Here is a 25,117-nt window from a genome sequence, read left to right as displayed (position 1 = left end):
ACAATCGGGGGTGAGGGGCGGGGCTTGGAGCGGGCCCATTTTCCTCAAGGCCCCCGGGCCCTAAACCCATGAGGGTCTAGTCAGGTCGTCCTGTTTCTTGCCTGACGTTGGGGCGGCCGTGAGCGGACGATTGGAGCGATTTTAGAGGGTGGAAAATTGGGATCTGAACTCACTTACGCGTCTTTGACGCAGGGTTGTTGGAAGCAGGTGGCTCCATCGGCGTCGTGGTGCGGCCGGTTGAGTAAGGCATCGGCTGGGGCAGCCGGACGTCTAGGCAAGTGGGAAAGGAGGAGTGGTTATTAGTCAAGATGGCGGGGGCAATGTCTGTGGCCAAGTTCTGGAGGCCGAGCCGTGGCCTGGGCCAGGCTGCCTTCCTGCTGCTGGGGCGGCCTGGGGCTCGGGGCTTAGCTATATCCGTGAGTACCTGGGCCCAACATGATCTTTCATGAGGAGGAATAGAAACGTCAAGGTTATTCTTCTTAACCGTGTTTTGGGCGGCGGGGGGGGGGGAGGGGGAGTCACCGCGGCCGGTGAAGGAAGAGCGGACTCAAAAGGGACTCAGAAGGAAAAGGCCCGGGACACTTGTTGGAGAGACATTCAGGGCAAGAATCCCTTCGGAGTTAGAGCGAGGCATTCATGTCCTTGTGGATCTCGAGGGAAGGGGACAAGTCGGGGATGGAGGAGGAGGGGGAGGGGGAGGGGGAGGAGGAGGGGGGAGGAGGAGGAGGAGGAGGAGGAGGAGGAGGAGGAGGAGGGGGTGGGGGTTGGAAGGGCAGCTGAGGTTTGCATAGGGCCCTGCACTTATTTATTCCTTTACTTAAATTCCGATCGTAAAGCGAGTTGAACAAGAAAACGGTTTGATTCTCGTTTGTCCGTCCCCCCCCCCCCCAATCAAGAGTCAAGGCGAGGGACCCCGGCCGTGACTGTTGTTCACAGGAGATGGTCGTGAAGGGAGGCAAAAGGCAAGTCCAGACATGGTCTTCCGCCTACCTTAGGTTTTGAGACGGGGTCTCTCTCGCTCTGTCGTCCAGGATGGCCTTTACCTCACTCAGGTGCCCAGACGGCCATCACAGTGGAGACAGTCCCGTTGTCTCCCAAGGCCTGGGATGGCAGGCGTGACTCACCGCGCCTGGCTGCCCGCCTTGCTTGGGGGGGAAAAAAAAAACACTTGAGGAAAGCTCAGCCTCCTGCTGAGGGCAGGATAAACGCTTCCAAAATGCTGTTTGCGCTCTGGTGATGTACCTCAGAGAGAGACATCGTGCTGGCCTAGTGTGGGATGCGTCCAGGATTTGGCTCCTAGCCCTCTCTGTTTGTCTACATGGGTACCGTGACGCATGACTGAGCCCAGCCACTTGGGAGGTAGAGGCGGAAGATCAGGAATTTGAGGCCAGCCTAAGCTACATGAGACCCTGCCTCAAAACAAACAAAACCCCCAAAACAAAAATACAAAACAAGACAAACCCAAAAAGGTTAAAAAAAAAATTGAGGGGCCTGGTGTGGTGGCGCGTGCTTTTAATTCCAGCATTTAGGAGGCAGAGGCAGGTTGATCTCCGTGAGTTCCAGACCAGCTAGAGCTACGCAGTGAGACCATGTCTTAAAAAAAGAAAAATCTTGGTGATGCCTGGTTAGAGAGTTCTAAAGTAAAAATCCAACGAAAACAGGCCTGGTTAAGCGCTTGGGTTCTGGGGCTGGAGCACAGGGTTTTGCTTTTTTTTCTTTTTTTGGTCTGTCACTTTCCAGTTTGGGGCAAGGCACTGCACCTTGCACCTCTCTGTACACTGCCAGTAGCGGCCACTTCACAGCGTCGCCGTGGAAGTGCCCGCTTGTGACGGCGCTGCACGTTGGACGCAGCACAGAATGTCGGCCTTACGTAGCGCTGAGGATAGAGACGTCAGAGATTGGGAGAGGAAAAGGTGATGGGGGAGGGGCACATGGGGGGGGAGCGGAATGAGGGAGCTGAGCTGGCAATGCCCTGGTGAAAAATAGTTCGTAGGGCAAAGAAGCTGGGTTATACGGGCAGAGGCTCTGGGTAGGAACAGAAGGGGGTAAGCAGAGGTGAGAGGGCGGGCTAGGAGTGAAATGTGGGTACCCAGGAAGGTTGTCAGCAGGAGCAAGCAAATATAGAAAGGTTGGGGGGGGGAGGGGGAAGGAGGGCAGGGGAGGGCGGGCTCCTGCTTGTGTGCTGTTCCTCATTGGCTGGGCAGGTAGGCTGAGCGTGGAGCAGAAGTGAGGTAGCCTAGGGAAAGGTCACCGCGGCTGATTAAATCTGTTTGCCTGCTGGCTCCGTCCTCTCATTTCTTTACTTATTTGAGAGGTCACTTGGGAGAATGGCAGGAGGGAGCAGTCTCTAGCTTTCACTGGTTTGTGTATTTAAGGTTTTCTGTTTCTCTCGCCCTTTTGGTCAGTGTCTTTATGTATCCCAGGCTGGCCACCCAGCTCATTATACATAGCTAAGGATGACCTTGAATGTCTGCTTGTCCTGCCTCCATCTCAGTGTTGGGCTTGGCATGGCGCCCCATCGTGCCTGGTTTTATGTGGTGCTGGGGATTGAACTCAGGACCTACACATGCCAGGCAGGCACTCCACCCGCTGAGCTACGTCCTCAACCCCTTCTCTCTTTTCTCCCTCTCTTTCTCTTTCCGTGTGTGTGTGTGTGTGTGTGTGTGTGTGTGTGTGTGTGTGTGTGTGTTTCTTGTTTTGTTTTTTGAAACAGGGTTTCTCTGTATAGTTTTGGCTGTCCTGGACTCTGTAGACCAGGCTGGCCTCGAACTCACAGTGATCCACCTGCTTCTGCCTCCCGAGTGCTGGGATTAAAGGCATCTTTCTTTTCTTTTTTTTTTTTTAAGGTTTATTTATTTATTTATTATGTATACTTTGCTCTGCCTGCATGTACACCTGCAGGCCAGAAGAGGGCATCAGGTCACATTATAGATGGTTGTGAGCCACCATGTGGTTGCTGGGAATTGAACTCAGCACCTCTGGAAGGGCAGACAGTGCTCTTAACCACTGAGCCATCTCTCCAGCCCTGGCATTTTCTTATGTATGTATGAATTTATTTATTTTTACTTTTTTTTTGTTTTATTGAGGGCTTTTTCTCTTTTTAAAGTTATTTTTCTTTTTTTTTACATATACATTTGTAATATATATATAAAATAAACTACCTACAGCAAGAAGAACCATGAGACAATCAGGAATTATATAAATGTTACATTCATAGTGTTTTGGCTATTTGTATTTGGCCAGAAGTCCAGTGCACTATGCATTGCATCACAGGGCCAGGTTTTTTTTTTTTTTGTTGTTGTTGTTGTTTTTTTTGAGGGTTTTTCTGTGTACTCTTGGCTGTCTTGGACTTGCTTTTATTTTTTATTTTTTTATAGATTTTAAAAAAAGATTTATTTATTTATTTATTTATTTATTAATTAAGTATACAGTGTTTTGGCTGCATATACATCTGTGCACACCAGAAGAGGGCACCAGATCACATTATAGATGGTTGTGAGCCACCATGTGGTTGCTGGGAATTGAACTCGGGACCTTTGGAAGGACAGGCCGTGTTCTTCATCTCTGAACCATCTCTCCAGCCCTGGACTTGCTTTTAGATCAGGGTGGCCTCAAACTCAAAAAGATCCACCTGACTCTACGTCCCTGAGTGCTGGGGTTACAAGTGTGTGCCTCCATGCCCGACTTATTTTTACTTTTTAAAATTTTTTTATTTTTTTTTTGAGACAGGGTTTCTCTGTGTAGCCTTGGCTGTCCTGGACTCGCTTTATAGACCAGGCTGGCCTGGAACTCACAGTGATCCTCCTGCCTCTGCCTCCCAAGTGCACCACTGCACCCAGCATGTATTTTTCACTCCACTGAGTCCAGTTATGTTGCCCATATACGAATTGGTGTAGACTCAGCCACTGGGGCCTGGGGAACCTACTAGTGGCCTAAAGAAAAATGACTCTTCCTTCCCTGGCAGCCAGCAACTGCTACTAGCTCTTTAGCTGAGGATGGGTTAGGGAGCCCCTCCCCTAACCTTGCTGGAGCTTTTAACTGGCTTGATCTTGTGCAGCTCTTGGGATTAAAGGCATGCGCTACCACACCCAGTACTTGTGCAGATCTTTTATAGGTGACCACAGCAACTCCCCCGTCCTCCAGTTCCTTTTTTTTTTTTTTTTTTTTTTGAGACAGGGTTTCTCTGTGTAGCCCTGGCTGTCCTGGACTCACTCTGTAGACCAGGCTGGCCTCGAACTCACAGCGATCCGCCTGCCTCTGCCTCCCGAGTGCTGGGATTAAAGGCGTGCGCCGCCACCACCCGGCTTGTCCTCCACTTCTTTTGTTCTTCCTGTCCCCTTTCACAGTGTCCCCTGAGCTGGCAGGGCGTGGTTGTTATTGTGTCATTTACAGCTGAGCACCCGCAGTCATTTACTCAGCACAGAGCAGTCATGTGGCTGCATCAGTCACTACTCACCTGAGTAAGATGATGGATATGAAGCTGATGATGCTGAGGTAACTGGTTAGAATTGTGACTGTTTCTTAAAAGCTGTGCTAAGAAAGCTTGCTGTTTTCCTGTGATATAGAAAAGCTTGTGTTACCAGGATAATAAAAGTCTTTATACCGTTTAAAAAAAGAAAAAAAAGAAAAAAAAAGAAGAAGCTTCTCTGGCCAAGGTCGGGAGCATCACAAATCTGTGCCTATAAGCATTAATATTTTGCAGACAGTGTGACAACATGGCCACTTAGGAAGACAGCATCCACAGGCGGTCTCTAGTTCCTGTGGCTTCCCCAGCCATGTGTTTGGACAAGGGTTACAGTACCAGATGTGGCCTCCTGCCTGTGGAGCTGGCCGCCTGTCCAGTCACAATCACTGTGAACTGGCGCAGGCGCTCGGGGTGAGCCTGCAGGGCCTCCACAGCTGCAGGCAGATCTACCACACGGCCCCATATGCCCAAGGATCGTGTGTCTTACTACAGTGACACCTGCACATCCGAGGTCATCACTGCTCCATTGACAGTAGTTAGGAAACGAGATCAGCTGAGATGCTCATTAACTGACAGATAGATAATGGCAAATTGGTGTGTGTGTGTGTGTATGTACACATACATACACGCACACATATATACTCAGATACGTTCACACAATGGATATTACTCAAGTATAAAGAAAACTGAAGCCATGAAATTTGCAGATAAATGGATAGAGCTGAAAAAAATTATACCAAGTAAGGTCACTCAGGCCACAAAAGACAACCATTGTACTTTCTCATGTGTCAAAGTGCACGGGAGGCTCTGGCCTCAGATCTTTTATGTTTTTACCATGATGTACGTACGGAAGCTAGGAAAGTAAAGAAGGACCGCAGGCGGGCAGCGAGGAGGGCAGCAGAGGGCAGTGAAATGGAGGTGGAGAGGGGACGCTGCGGGCACAAGGGCCCCAGCAGCAGTGCTGTGACGGGGCTGGGGACATGAGGCCAGGCAAGGGCACACAAAGTGACGTGTGCAGAACCTATGATCTTGCTGTCCAAGTGAGCAAAATACAGTGAGGGGGACAGTGGCACATACGTGCTGTGGAAGAACAGGCAGAGCTGCCGGGAGCCAAAGGCTGAGAGTTCACACAGGGACAGGGGAGTGGGGTGGGCAGCCAGGACCAAGATTGTATGAAGAAGCCTTGTGAAGCCCCAGTAATGTTCAAGCTAATAAAAATTTTTTTTTTCCTTAAAAAGAACGTTTAAACAGAAGTCCCTCAGTAAACACTGTCGCTCCCAGAAGACAGGATTATTGAATGACAGCCTCAGTGTCAGGCACGGTTGTTATCAGGGAGGCCCCAGAGGTGGCCAGAACTGTACAGGACCCTGTTGCTGAAGGGACCCCTTTAGTTTGGGGGCACAGAGAAAACTTTTTTTTTTTTTTGAGACACAGTCTCACTCTGATGCAGGCTCATCTGGAGCGCACTGTATAGCCTGTGATGGCTTTAAGACTGGTAGCATTCCTCCTGCTCAGCTTTCCAAGGGGTGGGGTTGCAGGCATGAGCCACTGGTTGGACGGTGCAGCTTTATCCCGATGGCGCTGAGGAGCTGAGCTCTCGGGAGGAGGGTCAGGAGGGCGTGCAGCTGGGGCTTTGTTAGAGCCTCAGGAAGAGGCACCTGGAGCCCTCCTCTCCCCACCTCTCCCTGGCCACTGCTGCCCTGGGCTGCGGCTGCATTTCATTGTCCGGCTTCCCCCTGATGCTGGAGCAGATGTCTCTGCTGCTCAGGGAGAAGAGGAAGGAAACCACACTGTGGGAGTCGGCCCGACGTGCTGGCTGTGAATCTTCCCTGCAGGCACACACACACAAAACACACACACACACACACAAAACACACACACAGAAACCACACACACACACACACAAAAGAAAAAACAAAACAAAAAAAGAGAAAGAAAAGAAAAAGAAAAAACCCAAACCCCAGAACTCTTTAACTACTCCCGTGGGTGGGAATGCTGTGCAGCTGGCACAGAGCTGTGAGTTCAGTCGCCAGCCCTGCAGCTACTGGGTATGGTAGTGCATGCAGGGAGGGGGATGGGAAATCACCCTTAAGGCAAAAAAAGTGGCTCAGAGAGTAAAGGCAGCTACTGTCAAGCCTGGTGACTTGTCTCCAGGACCCACCTGGAGGAGAGCAAATCGGCCCCCACAAGTTATCTCACGTTTGCACGCACAATAAATACAAATGTAATTTTAAAACTTAAAATCAAACCCGCTCTCTGAAGCATTGTGGCCCTCCCTTGTGGGTGGGCGGGGTTCCTAGGGCGCTGGAGTAAGGTTAGAGCCAGGTCCCGCTCTTCATCATGAGTGGGCCTGCTTCAGGCACCTGGTCCCGGCCTCGGTGCTCTGGGAAGGCGCTCCTGATGCTGTGTACGTGCTCAGTGGGTATTGTGAGCCAAAAGGAGGCTCTTACGGATGTCGCTCCTGTTGTGCTTACCCTGTAGCCTGGAGGCTAAGTGTACCGAATTATACACTTAGCTAAAATAGGATGAGGTTTGGTGGTGGTGGTGGTGGTGGTGGTGGTGGTGGTGGTGGTGGTGGTGTGTGTGTGTGTGTGTGTGTGTACACGTACACACACCCACACCCACACACACCAATTTGCCATTATCTATCTGTCAGTTAATGAGCATCTCAGTAGACACCGTCCATGGCTGGAAGGTGCAGTTTTAGCCCGATGAGGGTGAGGAGCTGAGGTCTTGGGAGAAGGGTCTGGGGGTTGTGTGGCTGTGGCTCTGTTAGGTGGGTCAGGAGGAGGGACCTGCCTCTAACCTCCCGCACCCCAGCGCCCTGGGAACCCTGCCCACCCCACAGTGAGGGTCAGAGCGCTACAGAGAGTGGACTTGTTTTTATGTTTTTAATTCCACTTTCATTTATTGTGCATGCGTGAGGTAGCGTGTGGGAGCTGATGCTGTCTCCCCTCCAGGTGGGTCCCCAGTGTAAAGGCCTTACCTGGGTTGCGTTGTGATTCTAGCAGAGAGAAGACAGTTTTGCAAACTGTGGTGAAGCTCTAAGTGTAAACTTCAGATAACAGCATCGTGTTGCAATGTTAAGTGGCTGGACCCCCAGGGGTGTTAGCTGATGGCTTAAGAAATCTGGCTGGGTTTTTCACATTATGAAACACTTTGTGACTGCCAGTTTCAACACACAAAGTGCAGTGCACTGCTGTGAGAAATGGGGAAACTGAGGTTCAGTCTGACTGTGGAGCCGTGGGCTCCAAAGCCTAACTCCCTCCCAGCTGCCAGGGAGAGGGAGGAAGCTCAGACACTTCAGTGTGGCGACACTCACGCAGTCCCCCCTGCCCCCCAGCTCAGACACTTCAGTGTGGTGACACTTCAGTGTGGTGACACTCACGCAGTCCCCCCTGTCCCCCAGCTCAGACACTTCAGTGTGGCGACACTCACGCAGTCCCCCCTGCCCCCCAGCTCAGACACTTCAGTGTGGTGACACTCACGCAGTCCCCCCTGCCCCCCAGCTCAGACACTTCAGTGTGGTGACACTCACGCAGTCCCCCCTGTCCCCCAGCTCAGACACTTCAGTGTGGTGACACTCACGCAGTCCCCCCTGGCCCCCAGCTCAGACACTTCAGTGTGGCGACACTCACGCAGTCCCCCCTGGCCCCCAGCTCAGACACTTCAGTGTGGTGACACTCACGCAGTCCCCCCTGTCCCCCAGCTCAGACACTTCAGTGTGGTGACACTCACGCAGTCCCCCCTGGCCCCCGCCCCCCTCCCCCCCCCCCCCCCCCCCGCAGCCTCTCACCAGGACACTTGCTTTGGGCTAGGGTCTGAGGAGCTAGGCTCAGCCCCACCACCTACTTCATCCACACTGGCCACTGTTTTGTTTGTTTTTGAGACTGCGTCACACTCTGTAGTCCTAAGCTGGCCTTGAACTTGCTCCGTAGAGCAGGCTGGCCTCTAACCCTCCTGCCTCTGCGTCCTGAGAACTGATGGTAAAGGCGTGCACTGCCACACTCAGGTGTTTTGCTTGGAAATATCTCTAGTCCAATATTGTTGACCTAACAAGAAACTTACGTTTTGAGGGGGAGGTGGCCATGCATGCCACTCTGCAGCTGAGAGGACAAGTTTGGGGTCCCTGAGGTCAAACCATCAACCTTGAGTCCGTCAGGCGCGGTGGCAAGTGCCTTTGCCAGATCACACATGTCTCTGGCGTTGGCCTTGAGCTCTGCGTCTGGTCTTGACCCTTATCTTCCTGCCGCCACTTCCTGTATGCAACAGCACGTCTGGCTTTTGTTTCATAGTGTTTTCAGTTCTGGGACTAAAACCGTGGCCCTGGAGGATGCTGGGCAAGTGTGCCACTGTGGAGCTTCCCGCCTCGTGCCTGTGTAAAGATCTTACCTGGGTGACATTGTGATTCCAAGGCGCGAGAAGACCCTGTCGCGAGGCCCACAAGTGTTCCCGTCACCCGAGCAGCTTTGTCTGATAGACTGTGCAAGGCTGGAGAAAGCAGGTCCTAAGGGACAAACGGTTGCACCATCTGTTCACAGTAGCTTCTCTTGCAGGGGACACAGGGGTGGTGACAGTGGAGGGGAACTACCTGACAGTGAGCACCAGGCCCCGTGAGCTTGTTTTCCCCGCCTGACCTAGCTCCTCAGGCAGGTGTGAGACTGCACGTTTTAGTTTCCATCGGCAAAACCAGAGAAGTGCGTCCTGCCCTTGGCAAGGGTTAGAGAGAGATGTGTTGTTTTGGTTTTGAGACAGGATCTCGTGCGCTCTCTGTAACTGGGGACAGCTGTGAGCTCCCAATCTGCCCACCTGCACGTCCGCGTGCTAGGATTGTGCGTGTGGGCTTTGCTGTGTAGTCCCGGCTGGCCCGGAACTTGATGCAGTCCTCCTGCCCCTGCGTATGAGGCTAGAGGTTGCTTCACCATGCCGGGCTTTGTGTGTGTGTGTGTGTGTGTGTGTGTGTACTGAGGCCGGAGGCGGCAGAGCCCTCAGGGGCTAGAGTTACAGGAGAATTGCAAGCGGCCTGTGTGTGCTGGGAATTGAACTCAGGTCCTCTGGAAGAGCAGTAAGAGCTCTTAACTTCTCGGCAGTTTCTCCAGTCCCCAAGAGAGCAGTTCTTTTTTTTTTTTCCCCCCTTCTTCGAGACAGGGTTTCTCTGTGTAGCCTTGGCTGTCCTGGACTCACTTTGTAGACCAGGCTGGCCTCGAACTCACAGCGATCCGCCTGCCTCTGCCTCCTGAGCGCTGGGATTAAAGGCGTGCGCCACCGCGCCCGGCTAAGACAGGGATTCTTAAAGGGCACTTCCTCTGTATTCTGAGGACTAAGTAAGTCAGGAGTTTTGAAACAGCAGCCACTGCTTTCCTCCAGGGACAGCACCAGGCTTGATGTTGACTGATTCAGGGAAGGAGTGAAATGCCCTTGGGCTTTCTACCTGCAGCACCCGGAGAGCCGCAGCGTCCCTGAGGCCTGGAGAGCCCATTGCTTTTCAACGTGATGGCAACCCTTAAGGGAGCCGCAGCTCTCTGCTGGGTTAGCTGGCTCCATGCCTCAGGGCTCAAGACTCAGGGGGTTTGGATGATTCTGGCTCTCTTCCACAGAGAGAGTGTAGTTAGCAGGCCCACCCCAAATGATAGATATGTTCTGAACCCCATCTCAGGCAGCCGCAGCACATGTCAGGCTTACCACTTGGGATGTGTTTGATGGAGTTGCCTCACAAGGAGGCTTTGGGGTCCAGTGAACACTGAGATAAACGCTTCATGCGGCACCTGCGTTCATAGTTGGCTTTTTTTTCCTCTTAAGGTTTGTCTTATTTATTTATTTATTTATTTATTTATTTATTTATTTATTTGTGTGCGCACATTTGTGTGGGTGTCCGTGCAGACTAGAAGAGCATGAGATCCCCTGAGGCTGGGGTTTCAGGGAGTTGTGAGTCAGCTGCTGTGGGTGCCAGGACTCAAATCCCGTCCTCTGGAAGAGCAGCAAGTGCTCTTAACATCTGAGCATCGTTCCAGCCCCATAGTTAGCTCTTATTGATCTGTGTTAGTCATCCTGTCTCCAGTGTCCCCGAGTGCCAGGCCCAGAGCCTTTTTTGTTTCTTTACTTATTTTTTATCTTGAGAGGGTCTTGTCTTGTAGCCCAGGCTGGCCTTGTACCTGAGCTCCTCCTGCCTCGGCCTCCTGCTGCTGGCCCGACATGCCTACGCAGCCACCCTGAGCTCTGGAGTCTTTGCTGTTCCCAGGCAGGCTAGTTGGAGCTGTGGTTCCATCCTGCTCTCTCAGGTTGCCCGTGCTCCTGTGCGCGCGCTCATCCAGGCCTCCCTTAGAGCAGATGCTTGGGATGTGCCCGACAGGAACGGTTACCCATCAACCTGTTAGTGGCTCATGTTTATCATGTCAGCTCGTGCCATCCTTGTGATGCCCATGAAAATGTGCACCGGAAGAAGAGGCCAAGGCCGGGGAATGTTGTCACGTAGCACTCTGCTTCAGCCTGTGCTGTTCACAGAGGTGCCTGAATGGCTGCGAGGCCCATCAGGGAGCTTGCCCAGTTCCTGTTGGGTCTTCTGTGGCTGTAGGGCTTTGTCCCTGTCTGAGCAGCTTTGACATTCTCTGTCACTGGTCACCAGGCAAACCCCACCTCCAAGAAAAGGAAAAGGAAAAATATGGTCATTGGATGTGGTCACATCGCTTCTCTGTGGGTATTTTACCACCCATCCCATAATCCAGCATCTTCACTATTGGCCAGTTTAAGATCTCACTGAATTAGTGCAGTGACTTCATGCGGGCTGGAGCGGCCTTCCCATGCGTAGGTCGGAAACCATGGTCTGGGCCCACTGCAGTGTGGGAGACATACCTGGGCGTCTGGACGGGTGCGTCCTGTTCTCAGCCTGTAAGCTCTGCCTGCTGACCCTCGCCACCCCAGGCTCTCCTCCTGAGCCTTCAGCACTCGGCCTTTTATATAACCGCGTCTCCTCCCTCATCTCTCTCTCTCTCTGAAGTTTCCTAGGGCCGAAGTCTGGTATCAAATTCCATCCTAAGAGGCCATGGATCTTCTTGCTCTCCCATCATGTCTGCTTTTCCTGCATTGCGTTTGCAACCTTCGTGTCTCTTGGTGGGTTGGCCTGGTTCTCAGTGTGGAGGTCACAGTGGGGGTCTCAGTGGCCTTGAACTCATTACTACTTTGCCTCTGCTGTTGCAGAGTGTCTCAGTCTGGGTGTCCATCGCTGGGAAGAGACACCATGGCCCTCCTATAAAGGAAAATAGCTACTGGGGCTGGCTCACAGGGTCAGACAGTTAGTGCGTTGTCATTGTGGCGGGAAGCATGGATTGGGCAGGCAGACATGGTGCTGGGGAGAAGCCAGGAGTTTTACATCTAGATTGGCAGGCAGCAGGAAGAAAGAGACACTGGGCCTGGCTTGAGCACTGGGAACCTCGCAGCCTGTCCCCAGTGACTCACTTCCTCCACACGGCCACACCTAATGTCATCCAGGTATGAGTCCGTGCGGGCCATTGTCACTCAGAGCACCACAGTGGGGCTCTAGGCATGCGTCTTCCACCTGCTTGCTGGCTTGTTGTGATGGCCTCACGTATCCCAGGATGGCCTCACGTATCCCAGGATGGCCTGAAATTAGCATATGTAGTGGGGGATGGCTTTGAACTCCTGATCCTGCCATTAGATGGATGAAACCACAGGATGTGCCTTCGTGATAGACTGCTGTGCTGCTGGGATTGGATCTAGGGCGTGGTGCATTCTAAGTCATTAGCCAGACATCCGAAGCCCTGGTTTTGTTTTCTTAATTAAATCCTTTTTCTTTCCTTGAGATGGTGTCTTGTTACAGGGCTTTGAACTTACGGTCCTCCTGCGTCAGCCTTGAGAATCCATCATGCCTGTGTTTTTTTGTTTTTGAGACAAGATGTCATTGTTTAAGCCAGGCTGGTCTCTCGTCCTCCTCTCTAGTGCTGGCACCGCTGCTCAGGCCGACATGAACCTCTGTGTAAATTACCCGAGGAACTTTGCACATAGCTGCCGCCTGCAGGTTTTTAGACTTGAGAAAACTCAGTGTTTGCCGAGAGCCACCCTGTGAGCTCAGAAAGTGGAACGCAGGTCCGTCCAACTCCGGAGCTGCTGACCTCAACCAACCTCGTATTCGCCCGTGTGTAGGGTAATTAGCTATGGAGCGCTTGTTGTGCAAGCCAGCTCGGGTGGCTCCCCTGCCTGTGGCACGAGTGGGAGACAGACCCGGAACAAAGGGACCTTCCAGGTAGGTGCCGAGGCCCTGCTGTGCCTGGAGCTCAGGTCGAGGAGAGGTTGCTTGCTTCCTTCTTGCACAAACAGAACGAGTGTGCCCGAGGGTTACCAGCCTGAACCTGCCCTGCCTGCTGTGGGGAGTGAGAATTTCCTCACAGCCACAAATGCAGATAATCATGCCCAGGAAGCCTGCTGCCCCCGCTGGAACCTCGGCAAGGAGGGAGGGGACGCAGGTGGGAAGTAGCTGGTGGGAAAGCCGCTGTTTCTGTGGCTTCCCTTAACTGCTGAGCTGAGAGGAAGCCTGGCTGCTGTGGGGAGAAAAGACGCAGACGTGTGGGAGCTAGACAGGCTGCGGCAGCTGGGTCGGGGTCCTGGGGTCTGAATCATAGGCCTGCTCGGTTGGAAGTGCACTTGGGACGCGTGTGTTTAGATTTGTGGCCTGGCACAAGCTCTTTTACTTCCCTAAGCCTGTTAGCTCATCTTCTTCCTTGTGTACCTGGTGCCCCAGGGAAGCGAAGCTCAGGCTGCCTCCCAGCTAGTCAGTCACATCCTGAGCACTCAGGCCTTTTGACGGCTTTGTCAGACATGCCTTCTCCGATGGTATCCTCCTTTACGGTTCTCTACCTGTTGTCCGATGAAGTCAAGAAATGGGGCAGCAGAACGAACCAGAAAGGTTTAGTAAGCGGGGCTGGAGAGATGGCTCAGCAGTTAAGAGCACTGACTGCTCTTCCAGAGGTCATGAGTTCAGTTCCCAGCAACCACATGGTGGCTCACAGCCATCTATAATGTGATCTGATGCCTCTTCTGGCCTGCAGGTGTACATGCAGGCAGAGCTCTGTATATATAATAATAAATAATAAATCTTAAAAAAAAAAAAAGGTTTAGTAAGCAACAAGCCAGTGTTGTTAGGAGGTGGCAGTCTTTCTCCCTCTTCAGCCGCCCGCCCTGTGCTGAGGCTGCGTTGCCTCTGTGGGGTTTCATAGAGGGAGGCCAGTGTGGGAAGACGTGAGTGCTACCCAGCCCTGCCCCCAGTGCAGCAGCCTCCTCTGGAAGCTGCTGGTGCCTTACCTCCGTCACAGACATGGGGCAGAGGGCCTCCAGGAAGTCTGAAGACGCTTTAAAGCCTCTGTGTGGGTTAGAGAACCCTCAGGCCCGTTTCTGTTGGGGTCACTGGCAAGTGACTTTAACTGGAACGTGGCACTAGGACATGCTCAGGGAAAACTTAAGTGTACAGTCCAACCATTTGATTGATTGATTTGGTTTTTCAAGACAGGGTTTCTCCATGCGACCCTGCTGTCCTGGACTCACTTTGTAGACCAGGCTGACCTCAAATTCACAGAAATCCACCTGCCTCTGCCTCTTGTGCGCTGGGATTAAAGCCGTGCGCCACTACTGCCTGGCTTTTGATTTATTTCTTTGTGTTTTGTTTTTTCATTTTTTGAAGCAGTCTTCTGCAGCCCAGGCTGGCCTCAGTCAGGAGCTATTCCTGCCCTCTGCCTCCCAGGCGTGCACCACCGCTGAAAACCAAACCCACGAGAGCGTCAGTGAGCTAGGCAAGCACTCGATCTCAGATTGAACTGAGCCACATTCTAAGCCTTGCTTTTCTGCTTTGTTTTTTGTTGTTGTTGTTTTGTTTTGTTTTTTGAGACAGGGTCTCACGTTGCCCAGGCTGGCCTTGAACTTGCTATATAGCTCTCAAATCTCCTGTCCCCACCTCCCAGGGTTAGAGATTGAGCTGCGAAGCTCAACTTTTTTTTAATTATTATTATTATTATTATTATTATTATTATTATTATTATTATTATTATTAAAAGTGATCTCACACTGTAGCATAAACTGGTTTTGAATTTGTGGCCTCTTCTTCCCTCAGCGCCCCCAGTACAGGGTTAGGAGTGCACACCATCATTCCTAGCTTTTTGTTTGCTGTGCGTGGTGGGGTTTTCTTTCTGTGCCCCAGGGCTGTCCTGGAACTCAGCATTTTTCTGCCTCACCTTCTTGTGTGCTGTGATTAGAGGTGTGTGCCTGGCTCTGTGTTCTGTTTATGTATAAAAGATAGAGGACAGGAGCAAAGTGAAACTTCTGGAAACCAGGTCTTCGTGGAGAGGAGTATGTGGAGCTTTAACCTCTGAGAGGTGTGACGGCCCCGCAGGACTCCTGGCCACTCTGAGCCCACTGCGGGCCTCTCCGTGCTCGGCATATTCTGCCCCCTCCTGGCCTGCTCGTTACACTATGGGACCCAGTTTTTGTGTCACCTCCTCAGAGAAGCCCTGCCCTTGTCCTCGAGGCAGTGGGATGACAGGAGCCACCTCCCTTCCTGTTTGGTTGGTGTGTCTTCCCCTTCTGGGCTACAAGGACAGATGGCTGCAGTTCCTAGAGCCCCGCACAGGCCTGGGGGTGAAGCGGGTGCTCCAATACTTGTTGAGTGGTCATTTTGGCTTTAGCAGAGGGGCTGCCCTGGCAGGGAGAAGGCACTGCTGCCTGTGATGCGCTTCACCAGGTGAGAGAAGGGAAGGCCAGAGCTGTGGTAGAATTTGTCAGAGGCAGCACCTGGAAGGCCAGCTGCCCTGAGCCTGAGGCAGTAGCGCTGTGTGGCCAGCCTGGGCTGTGTAGCAGGAGCTTGTCCCAAAAAAAGACTTACAGATGCCCTGTGGGGCATTATATAAGCATGCCTTTTTCTTTTATATTTTATTTTATTTTAGTTTTTGAGACAGGGTTTCTCTATGTATCCCTGGCTATCCTAGAACTCACTCTGTAGACCAGGCTAGCCTTGAACTCACAGAGTTCTACCTGTTTCTGCTTCCTAAACTCAGGGATCAAAGGTGTGGGCCACCACAGCCCTGTAAGTATGCCTTTTGTAAAAAGCTCACTTCAGATGGATTTTTTTTTGACATAGATTCTCTGTGTAGCTGACCTTGTGTGTAGACGGCCTTGAGGTGACTTCTTGGCCCATCGCCCAGGAGCTAGAGTTACAGGCGTTCACTGTTGTGTCCAGCCCACGTTCCTGTGACCAGGGGATGCATGAAGGGAAAAGTCACTTTGCCATGTCACCCATTAAGAGACTGTCTCTGGGGCAGGAGAGATGGCTCAGAGGTTAGGAGCACTGACTGCTCTTCCAGAGGTTCAGAGTTCAAGTCCCAGCAACCACATGGTGGCTCACAACCATCTGTAATGTGATGTAACGCCCTCTTCTGGCATGTAGGCATACATGCAGACAGAGCACTGCACACATAATAAACAAAAATCTTAAGAAAGAAGGAAAGAAAGAAAGAAATTGGTCCCCATAGCCAAGCAGTGGTGTCACAGGCCTTTAATCCCAGCACTCAAGAGGCAGAGGTAGGCAGGTCTCTGAGTTCGAGGCCAGCCTGGTCTGCAGAATGCGTTCCAGGACAGCCAGGACGACACAGAAAAACTCTGTCTTGAAAACAAAACACAGTGGGGTGTGGAGAGGATTAGGACTTAAAGGCTAGCCTCGGACAAACAAGGTTGAGGATAGCCTGGGCTCCACGCCAGCTGAGCTCCAGCTGCTACTCATGGCACACTCTCTGCCTTTCTTCCCCAGCGCCCCAGCAGGCAGCAGCAGCAGCAGCACTTCCCGTCCCTGGACGACAAGCCCCAGTTTCCAGGCGCCTCTGCAGAGTTTGTAGACAAGCTTGAGTTCATCCAGCCCAATGTCATCTCCGGCATCCCCATCTATCGTGTCATGGACCGCCAGGGCCAGATCATCAACCCCAGTGAAGACCCCCACGTGAGGCTGCTCCCCGTCCCCAGGCCCCCCATGCCCAGGTCCCTTGCCTGACCCCTCCATTGGTCCCAACTTTGCCCATGTGTCTGCCTCCGCCTGCAGCTGCCCCAGGAGGAGGTACTGAAGTTTTACAGGAGCATGACGCTGCTCAACACCATGGACCGCATTCTCTACGAGTCCCAGCGGCAGGTTGGTGGGGCCGGGCTGCAGCGGGGTGGGTCACCCCAGGCGCCTACCTGTGCTGTGTACAAGGGAGGGGTGGGATAGGGCGTCCTTTCAGTGCTGTCCTGAGAGCTCCGGGGGTTCTGCTGAGGCACTGAAAGAATACAGGAGAGGTTTCGTCCAAACACACTGGAAACACCTGCAAGTACACAGCAGAGAAAAGTGCCTCGTCACAGCCATGACGTCGGGCAGGACATTTTTCCTGTCTTTGTCTTGGCTCCCGCACTGTGTGACAGCTGGGTGCACACTCAGTGTTAGAGTGCTTGCCTTGCCCTGGCTTCTGTCACTACCTGTACAAATAAGTAAAGAAAATGCTTGAAAGCCAGGCATAATGGGAGCTGGGGAGATGGCTCAGCAGTTAAGAGCACTGACTGCTCTTCCAGAGGACCCAGGTTCAAATCCCAGTACCCACATGGCAGCTCACAACTGTCTGTAACTTCAAGATTTGATACCCACAGACATACATGCAGATCAAACACCAATATATGTTAAAACAATACAAATGAACAACAACAATAACAACAAAGCCAGGCATGGTGATACATGCCGGTAATCCCAGTGCTCGGGAGACTGAGGCAGTGGGATAGCTGTGAATTCCAGGCCAGCCTGGACTACACAGAGAGACAGGCGTGGTGGCACACGCCTGTAATCCCAGCACTCGGGAGGCAGAGGCAGGTGGATTGCTGTGAGTTCGAGGCCAGCCTGGTCTACAAAGTGAGTCCAGGACAGCCAAGGCTACACAGAGAAACCCTGTCTCAAAAAACCAAAAACCAAAACAAAAACAAAACAAAAAAACAGAGAGAGAGAGAGAGAGAGAGAGAGAGAGAGAGAGAGAGAGACACCCCATCTCAAAGCTGCCTCTCCACCCCCACCCAATAAACGAATGAGTGAGAGCCAGTGTTCCACCCACCCTGTAGTGTTGGGCTGGGAGTTATGCTCTCCAGAATGGCAGGAGTTTACCTAACATATGCAGTACAGTGTCCTTGGGCGCCAGTGACAGACTCCCCACTCCAAAGGAAAGCTCAGGAAACAAAATCAAAAGCAGTACTCAGCAGGTGACTAGTTTTCCTCCCGGATAAAAAAGGGTAGGAATAGGGAGCCCGGAGCTCATCTGGTGGCAGCCGCGCGGCAGTGGATGTCCTGCTGCCGCCTTCCATGGCTCTGCTGTGCTGGCAGCGCTGTTCTCTTTCTTGATGGTCTCCTTAGGACTCTGAGAATCCGGGCGCCTGCTGGAGTCTCATTCCAGGCATCAGGTAGAAGGAAGGTGGGAGGCACGTCTCACCTCTGCTCACTCAGCGCTCTGGGGCTCAGACTTCCTAGTTTCCAGGGAGGCTGCATTAGTCCTTTCATCTGGGTCGCTCTTGCCTGCAGCGGGATGGGTGCTCTGCTAAGGAGGTGGGGAGGACCCCGGGTGGACAGGCTCTGCCACTAGCCCACGGTGGGGGTGCATCCCAGCTTCCTCCACATACTGACTGAGCTTGGCAGCCCGAAGGCCCTCCATACACGTAAAGAAAAGCCCTTCTCCACCCCTTCCCCAGCCAGCTGGAAGGCGCCCTTCAGAGGTGGGCGGTCCTGAGGCACAGTTCAGGGAGAGCTCTTCCACATGGTCTTGGGTGATCTCGATCCTGCTCCAGGGGTTCCCCAACTCTCCAGGCAGACTTCCATCTTGGCGCTGTAGCTCTGGTTGGCGTCATCTCTGCTCATACCCCACAGCGGACAGCCTGTCCAAACTTGACCCGTGTCCACCCTTCACGGTCTCCCTGTTCTCTGCCATCGCCCTGCCTGCCTTCTCTCTGTTTCCGGATGTTCCCTCGGGAGCTGGGTAGCAGCTGCACGGCGCTGTTGGACACCCACCCCATGCCCTGCTTTGTCCTCACTGGCGCTTGGTCTGTGCTTGTTGCCTCATGCACACAGGTCCAGGCATCCTGGCCCCAAGGGAGGCAGGAAGAAGATGGGTAGGGGTGGTGCCAGCAGTAGGCTCCCTTATCCAGAAAACCAGATTCCATTAAAGCCCCAGGCTAACACTGTCCCTGACCAACCACCTCTGGCTGGCAAGAGGGGCTGGGAGCCCCAGTGTCTTTTCCAGGCCCAGGGACAGAGAGATGAAAGTAGCTAGCAGGGTGGTCGCTCTGCACCATTAACTTGGCTTTGAGGGCTCTGTCCATCTGTCCCTCCACTGTCTGCCCAGCTCCCGGCCTCTCTCTCCTGGCTGGCTGTACTCTTTCTTGTTCGCCATCCCTTCTCTGCAGATGCACTTGGGGGAGGCTGCAGCGCTTCTGCAGGGTGTGCTAGCGGCCAGGCCAGGCGCACCTCCCCCCACCCTTACCTGAGGCCACAGCCGTTTGGCCTCCTGTCTTCCCTCGGGCTTTTGTGTAGGCCTTCCCCTCCCCCTCCCCCATCTGGCTGTACCTGCCTGTGTCCTCCTTTGGGCTCTGGTCATTTGGCCTTCACTGCCCATCCAGTCCCTTCCGGAGGCCCCAGCGCAGTGGTGAGCTGTGCTCAGGAGTCAGGCGCAGCTGGGCACAGCGGCACACCCCTTTCATTCCAGCACCCAGGCCGCAGAGGCAGGCAGATGGCTGTGAGTCCGCGGCCAGCTGCGTGTACGTTGTGAGTTCACGATAGCCAGGGCTACGGAGAGGCCCTGTCTTTAAAGACACCCAACAAAAGGCACGCAGGTTTCTCTGTCAAGGACTGCCTTAACCTGCCTGCACCTCTGGCCCCTCCACCTGCAGGGCCGGATCTCCTTCTACATGACCAACTATGGCGAGGAGGGGACACATGTGGGCAGTGCCGCCGCCCTAGACCGGACGGACCTGGTGTTTGGCCAGTACCGGGAGGCAGGTATGTTTGTTGGCGGTTGGCGTTTTGGGTGTCCATTGAGCACTGCAGTTCATTTTCCCTGAGGGCTCTTCCAGGAGCTGCATGGTGCTGTGAAGGCCTGGGCAGCCCAAGCAGCAGCATTGCAAGCAGGGTAGGTGAGGCTGTGACGGGCTGTGAGGTGGCACCTTTTGCAGCTGAATGGCTGCTTGAGGGATGCCGAGGCTCAGGCCTGGCTGAGGGCAGGACACAGCTAGACAGCTGTCTACCTCATGCAGGACATTTCTGGACTCCCCAGAGGTGCTGTGCTCCTTGAGGAGCCGGGGCTGGCCTGGTGCAGGTGCCTCCCAAGGGGTGGAGCCTGGTGAGTCCTTTTCACTGATGTCTGACCCAGCGGCAGCTCTCTCTCTGTCACGCTGGATGCCCTTCCATGACCAGATGGAACATTCCCAGTGGGGTGGTGACAGGGAGTGGTGTTTGGTCAGGTCTGAGAAGCAGCAGCAGGTGCTGAGGCAAAGCAGGAGTTCCCATGGGACCTGCTGTTTCCTGGTACAGCTCAGGTCTGCCTGGGCGCTGTGGCCTGCGGAGGCTGGAAATTTGGTTCATGGTTGGTGGTGGTGGAGATGGTGCCCAGGGCCTCCCACATACCAGGCAGGCACGTTACCAGCCTGGGACTGTGTGTGTGAGCACCGTCTTCCCACCCTTGCTTGGCAGTTCTTGTGTAGAAGGCCCAGTGGCTGTGTCTTGTATGTTTGTGGGCAGTCTCAAGGCGCACTTCCTCCTCCACCGTTGTCTCTGCAGTGCAGCCCAGATCCTTGTGAATTTATTGTGCCCATCCAGAGACATCTGGCAGATGGCTGGGAATGAAGGCCAAGGCGTGGTGGCATGTGCAGAAGCAGACGCTGCGTAGCCAGACTCTCAAAAAGCCCAGTGAGAGTATTCCAGCACAAGGAAACAGAGGCAGGAAGATTGCTACAAATTCAAGGCCAGCCTGGCCTACATGAGAAGTCAACGCCAGGGCTGGGTGGTGGTGGCGCACACCTTTAATCTCCGCACTTGGGAGGCAGAGGCAGGTGGATCTCTGTGAGTTGGAGGCCAGCCTGGTCTACAAAGCGAGTCCAGGACAGCCAAGGCTACAAAGAGAGACCCTGTCGAGAAAAAAATAAAAGTCCAGGACAGCTGGATATGGTGGGGCGTACCTCTCATTCCAGTGCTCGGGAAGTAGAGGCAGGCAAATCTCTTTTGAAGTCAGCCTGCTCTACATAGTGAGTTTGAGGACAGCCAGGGCTGCAAGAGTGGGCCCTACCTCAAGAAGCAAACAAGCGGCTTGTCATGTGACTCCACTGACCTTTTTTGTTGCTTTGAAACAAAGTCTTACTACAGAGCCATGGCTGGTCTGGAACTAGCTTTGCAGACCAGGATGGCCTTGAACTCACAGAGATCTGCCTGCCTCTGTTTCCCAAGTGGTGGTGAGCCACCACCACCAACCAACTTTTCACACAAAAAGATGAATTCCGCAGTAAAGGTTGGGAAAGGTCAGCCTGGACACCTGACAGCTGTTTCTGTGTAAGCTCAGGCTCTGGGGGACCCACCAGGCTTTTTGTGGTTGTTGTGTTTAGTTTCTCTGTGTAGCCTTGGCTGTCCTGGACTCACTTTGTAGACCAGGCTGGCCTCGAACTCACAGAGATCCGCCTGCCTCTGCCTCCCGAGTGCTGGGATTAAAGGCGTGCGCCACCATACCCAGCTATTGAAACCAGTTGTTTTGTTTTTTTGTTGTTGGGTTTTTGTTTGTTTGTTTGTTTTTACAAAATCCCTTCTGCCATTTTCTTTGCAGTGTAGCCCTGTCATATGCAGTTTAGTTATAGACAGTGCTGATGTACTGGACCATTCACCCCGTACTGAGAGTTAATTCAAGACGCCATCTTGCTATGTAGCCCTGGCCTACCTGCAGTCGTCCTGCCCTGGCATCCAGAGTGCTGTGCCCACAGCCTGCCCTCCCACACTGACCCGAAGCTCTCAGGAGGGCGGGGCTGGTTCCAGGTTGCCCACAAGGCTGGTGTGACACTTGTCCCCACTGCCCTACGCACGGGCCTCACAGCTGCCTCTCCTGCCAGGTGTGCTCATGTACCGGGACTACCCTCTGGAGCTGTTCATGGCCCAGTGCTATGGCAACGTGAGTGACCCAGGCAAGGGGCGCCAGATGCCCGTTCACTATGGCTGCAAGGAGCGCCACTTCGTCACCATCTCCTCTCCGCTGGCCACACAGATCCCTCAGGGTGAGGACCCATGCTCTGAGCGTCATGCATGCAATACCTGTGACACACACCTCCAGCCTACTAGTTGGGTGCTGCCCTGTTAGAACCTGGCTTTCAAGGGGCCTCTTAGAGGACAGCTCCGTGGTGCTCCACCCATGCAGCATCCGTGGGTGACCATGACCATACTGGACTTCCCAGACTCCTGCCATTTCTGCTCCTCCCTCCCGGAGCCAGCAGGAGCAGGCACTGCCTCATGGCCACACTCAGACTGTCTAATGACACTATCAGTTGCTGTGGGAAAATCAAGCATGCATTAGTATTCCTGTTGCAAAAAACAGGAACCTGAAGCCGAAGACGGAAGTGACTTACTAGGGACTTGCGGTAAGGAGGAGGGCACGGACTCACTCATGGGTTCTTGTGACCACAGAGCCCCCGGTCTACCCTGCCCTGGCTAGCCTTGCTCCTCGGAACCACGTGGACTCCCCAGAGCGGGGGTAGGCGCCCTGAAGCCCCTGGGATACTAGGGAGACCGCCAGCTTGCTGGGTCTGTGCTCATGCAGCACACAGACCAAGTATCGGCTCTCTGGTGGCCTCCTGGGCTCAGAGTCTGGTGGGAGGCGTGTGTCACGGTGTAAGGGGCTGTCTGTTGACCCGGTCCAGGTGTGAGGCTCATGAGTCTGCAGGCCTCCTTGGGGCAGAGGTGGGAGACAGAGCTCTGTCCTTTACGGTGCACTGGAGTCCCCCGTTCAGCAGATGTGTGGAATGGCCATGTGCCAGGTGTCACCCTAGGCTTTCTGAACAAGAGTGACACATGTCAGCCCTGTTGATACTAACGTTAGCTGGGGGGAGACAGGTAGAGAGGAGAGCGGAGAGGGCGCCTAGGATGCTCTGTACAGAGTGGTTGGCTGAGGGAGCGGCAGACGCATTGAAGGGCAGACTGAAGCAGTGTGGAAGGGAGCTGTGGGGACAGACCAGAGGACGAGGGGGGGGGAGGCTGCAAGCAGGTGAGCCTAGTGGCCTTTGCTATTGCAGCGACTATGGTCCACAGTGTGGTGACAGCCCAGAGTTAGGACGGAGTCCGCCGGACTCACACTGTATAAGAGTCCGCTGCTGTCCCTTGGATGACAGGTTGAGGAGCAGTGGTGGGGGCAGTGGGCTACTCAGTAACTAGGAGATGGGGTGTTGGCCGCCCGCTGTGGGAGGTCCAGGCTGGCAGTCCTCCGAAGGTGGCGGAAGCATGCCCGGCTGGACTCAGGGTCAGTGCAGTTTCTGCCCCGTGCAAATGGACAGACAGCACTCCAGTCAGCTGAGGGGGAGGCTGTGGTGGGCAGGTCCCGGGTGCCACCTGCTGACACCTTTCCTAAGTCTGAGGCCGTGTGTGTGTGTGTGTGTGTGTGTGTGTGTCAGACAGACAGACAGACACACATGGGGTCCTTATTCTTACTCACACTCTGTCATCCATGCAGCGGTGGGAGCCGCCTATGCTGCCAAGCGCGCCAACGCCAACCGGATCGTCATCTGTTACTTTGGTGAGGGGGCAGCCAGTGAAGGGGATGCCCACGCCGGTTTCAACTTCGCTGCCACCCTGGAGTGCCCTATCATCTTCTTCTGCCGGAACAACGGCTATGCCATCTCCACACCAACCTCCGAGCAGTACCGTGGGGATGGCATAGGTAAGGGCCTGCTGCCTCCCGCCCTCCTTCCTGCCCTCTTTCCATGGTGCCCACACAGCGAGGGCCCAGGAGGCAGTGAGTGGAGCACACTTCATCCTCTCCCCCGAGGCCTGACTGGCACCCTCTGTCCCTGCAGCGGCTCGGGGCCCTGGCTACGGCATCATGTCAATCCGCGTGGACGGCAACGATGTGTTCGCGGTGTACAACGCCACGAAGGAGGCCCGGCGGCGGGCTGTGGCGGAGAACCAGCCCTTCCTCATTGAGGCCATGACCTACAGGTGCTGTCTCCCTCCCATCACTGCAGCACGGCTCTGGCTAGCCTTCTCTCTGCCCCCACGACACGGCCTTGCCACGCCATACTGCATTCCCTTCCTTGCTCTGTGTCACTGCTGTGTCCTTTTCTGACCCCTCCACTCTCAGCTGATCCACATCTCCTCCCCTGAGCAGGATTGGGCACCACAGCACCAGTGACGACAGCTCAGCGTACCGTTCGGTGGACGAGGTCAACTACTGGGACAAGCAGGACCACCCGATTTCGAGGCTGAGGCAGTACCTGCTGAGCCGGGGCTGGTGGGGTGAGGAGCAGGAGAAGGCCTGGCGGAAGCAGTCACGGAAGAAGGTGCGGGCCCTCTGCAGCCCCAGGGGGTGGGCTCCACTGGCCCTGCACAGGGAGGACTCTGGGAGGACGGGAGTGCAGGACCTGGGACCTTTGTGTGGCCTGTGGAGCCCAGCTGCCTGGACCACATGGCCTCAGCAAACTCACTAGTTCCCAGTGGAGCCCCGCAGTCTCCTACCAGTGTGCTCATCTCTAAGTTCCTGGGGTGCCTGCTTCCTAACCCAGTGCCCGTGAGGTGGGAGCGCTCCAGCTGGGCTGAGGCAGGAGATAGTGTCACCCTGGTAGCTGTAGGGCAGGTCGGCTCTGGCCTCGGGCTGCACATTGCGTACTGGCTCAGCCCCGACTCCGGTGTCCTGAGAAGTCCTTGCCCGTCTCCGCATCCTGTGCGGCTACTCCCGTTCCCTCCACTGTCAGCTGCTCAGTGCGGTGTCAGGTCCTTACAGGCCAGAGCTGGGGATCTAGACTGTTGACTAACCCCAGGCTGAGGCTTCAAAGGGGTGGGTTTGCGGGGCAGGGTTTCTTACTTGAGTGTGTCTCCCAGGTGATGGAGGCCTTTGAGCAGGCCGAGCGGAAGCTAAAGCCGAGCATAAGCCTGCTCTTTTCCGACGTGTACCAGGAGATGCCTGCCCAGCTCCGCAGGCAGCAGGAGTCACTGGCACGGCATCTGCAGACCTATGGGGAGCACTACCCTCTGGACCACTTCGACAAGTGATGCCCTAGCCACCCTGGGGCAGTCCTGTGCTGAAGGGAGCAGGGGTGCGGGCAAGATTCTGCCCCTCCCCTAGTCAGCGCTACTAAGATGCTCAGTGGCCAGGGTGGCACCCCAGACGGTCATGGGGTAACTCCCACTCCCCATTCCTGCTCCCCCAGGCTACTTCACTGGGGCACAACGTTTGCAGCCATTGCTGCGGCTCTATCGCCCACTTCACCTGTTACAGTGCCTTTCAGGGGTGGGACCAGGGCCAGGGCAGACCCTCTGGGCAGGGTGGCCCTGGAGCTTGCCCAGAGATTGAGCTGGTCAGCATAGTGAATAAATCATGGCTCACCTTTGACTCTCTGCTTCCTCTGGTGTCTGTCTCCTCA

The 25,117-nt window shown here is 54.3% G+C and overlaps 1 protein-coding gene and 1 long non-coding RNA gene across 3 annotated transcripts; one reads left to right on the top strand and one right to left on the bottom strand.

The window, feature by feature from the left end:
• Positions 1-283: 283 nt before the first annotated feature.
• On the top strand, positions 284-25,086 carry BCKDHA (branched chain keto acid dehydrogenase E1 subunit alpha). 2 transcript variants are annotated; one of them, XM_084771660.1, is made up of 9 exons: positions 284-416; positions 16,269-16,454; positions 16,554-16,640; positions 19,406-19,514; positions 21,605-21,766; positions 23,212-23,418; positions 23,555-23,696; positions 23,866-24,037; positions 24,576-25,086. In XM_084771660.1, the coding sequence occupies exons 1-9, from the start codon at positions 309-311 to the stop codon at positions 24,744-24,746; spliced, it is 1,344 nt and encodes a 447-aa protein (XP_084627786.1). In that variant the 5' UTR covers positions 284-308; the 3' UTR covers positions 24,747-25,086. The 2 variants fall into 2 exon arrangements, with proteins under 2 accessions (XP_084627786.1, XP_084627787.1); XM_084771661.1 differs by lacking the exon at positions 284-416 and adding an exon at positions 453-469.
• LOC311591734 lies at positions 9,580-16,262 on the bottom strand. The gene is made up of 2 exons (XR_014777176.1): positions 11,315-16,262; positions 9,580-11,098 (listed from the first exon to the last, which is right to left on the bottom strand). It is a non-coding gene; the product is annotated as an uncharacterized lncRNA (long non-coding RNA).
• Positions 25,087-25,117: the final 31 nt, after the last annotated feature.

This window comes from Acomys minous (genome assembly GCF_964271855.1).
Source record: "Acomys minous genome assembly, chromosome: 20".
NCBI classification, from domain to species: Eukaryota; Metazoa; Chordata; class Mammalia; order Rodentia; family Muridae; genus Acomys; species Acomys minous.
This window is presented reverse-complemented; position numbering and strand designations above follow the sequence as displayed.

Bases quoted from the DNA above. Each gene is read 5' to 3' on its own strand.
- BCKDHA (XM_084771660.1), top strand. From the start codon at position 309: ATGGCGGGGGCAATGTCTGTGGCCAAGTTCTGGAGGCCGAGCCGTGGC. The intron at 16,641-19,405 runs GTTGGTGGGGCC...CTCCACCTGCAG, and splicing joins TCTACGAGTCCCAGCGGCAG to GGCCGGATCTCCTTCTACAT. The intron at 23,419-23,554 runs GTAAGGGCCTGC...CTGTCCCTGCAG, and splicing joins GTACCGTGGGGATGGCATAG to CGGCTCGGGGCCCTGGCTAC.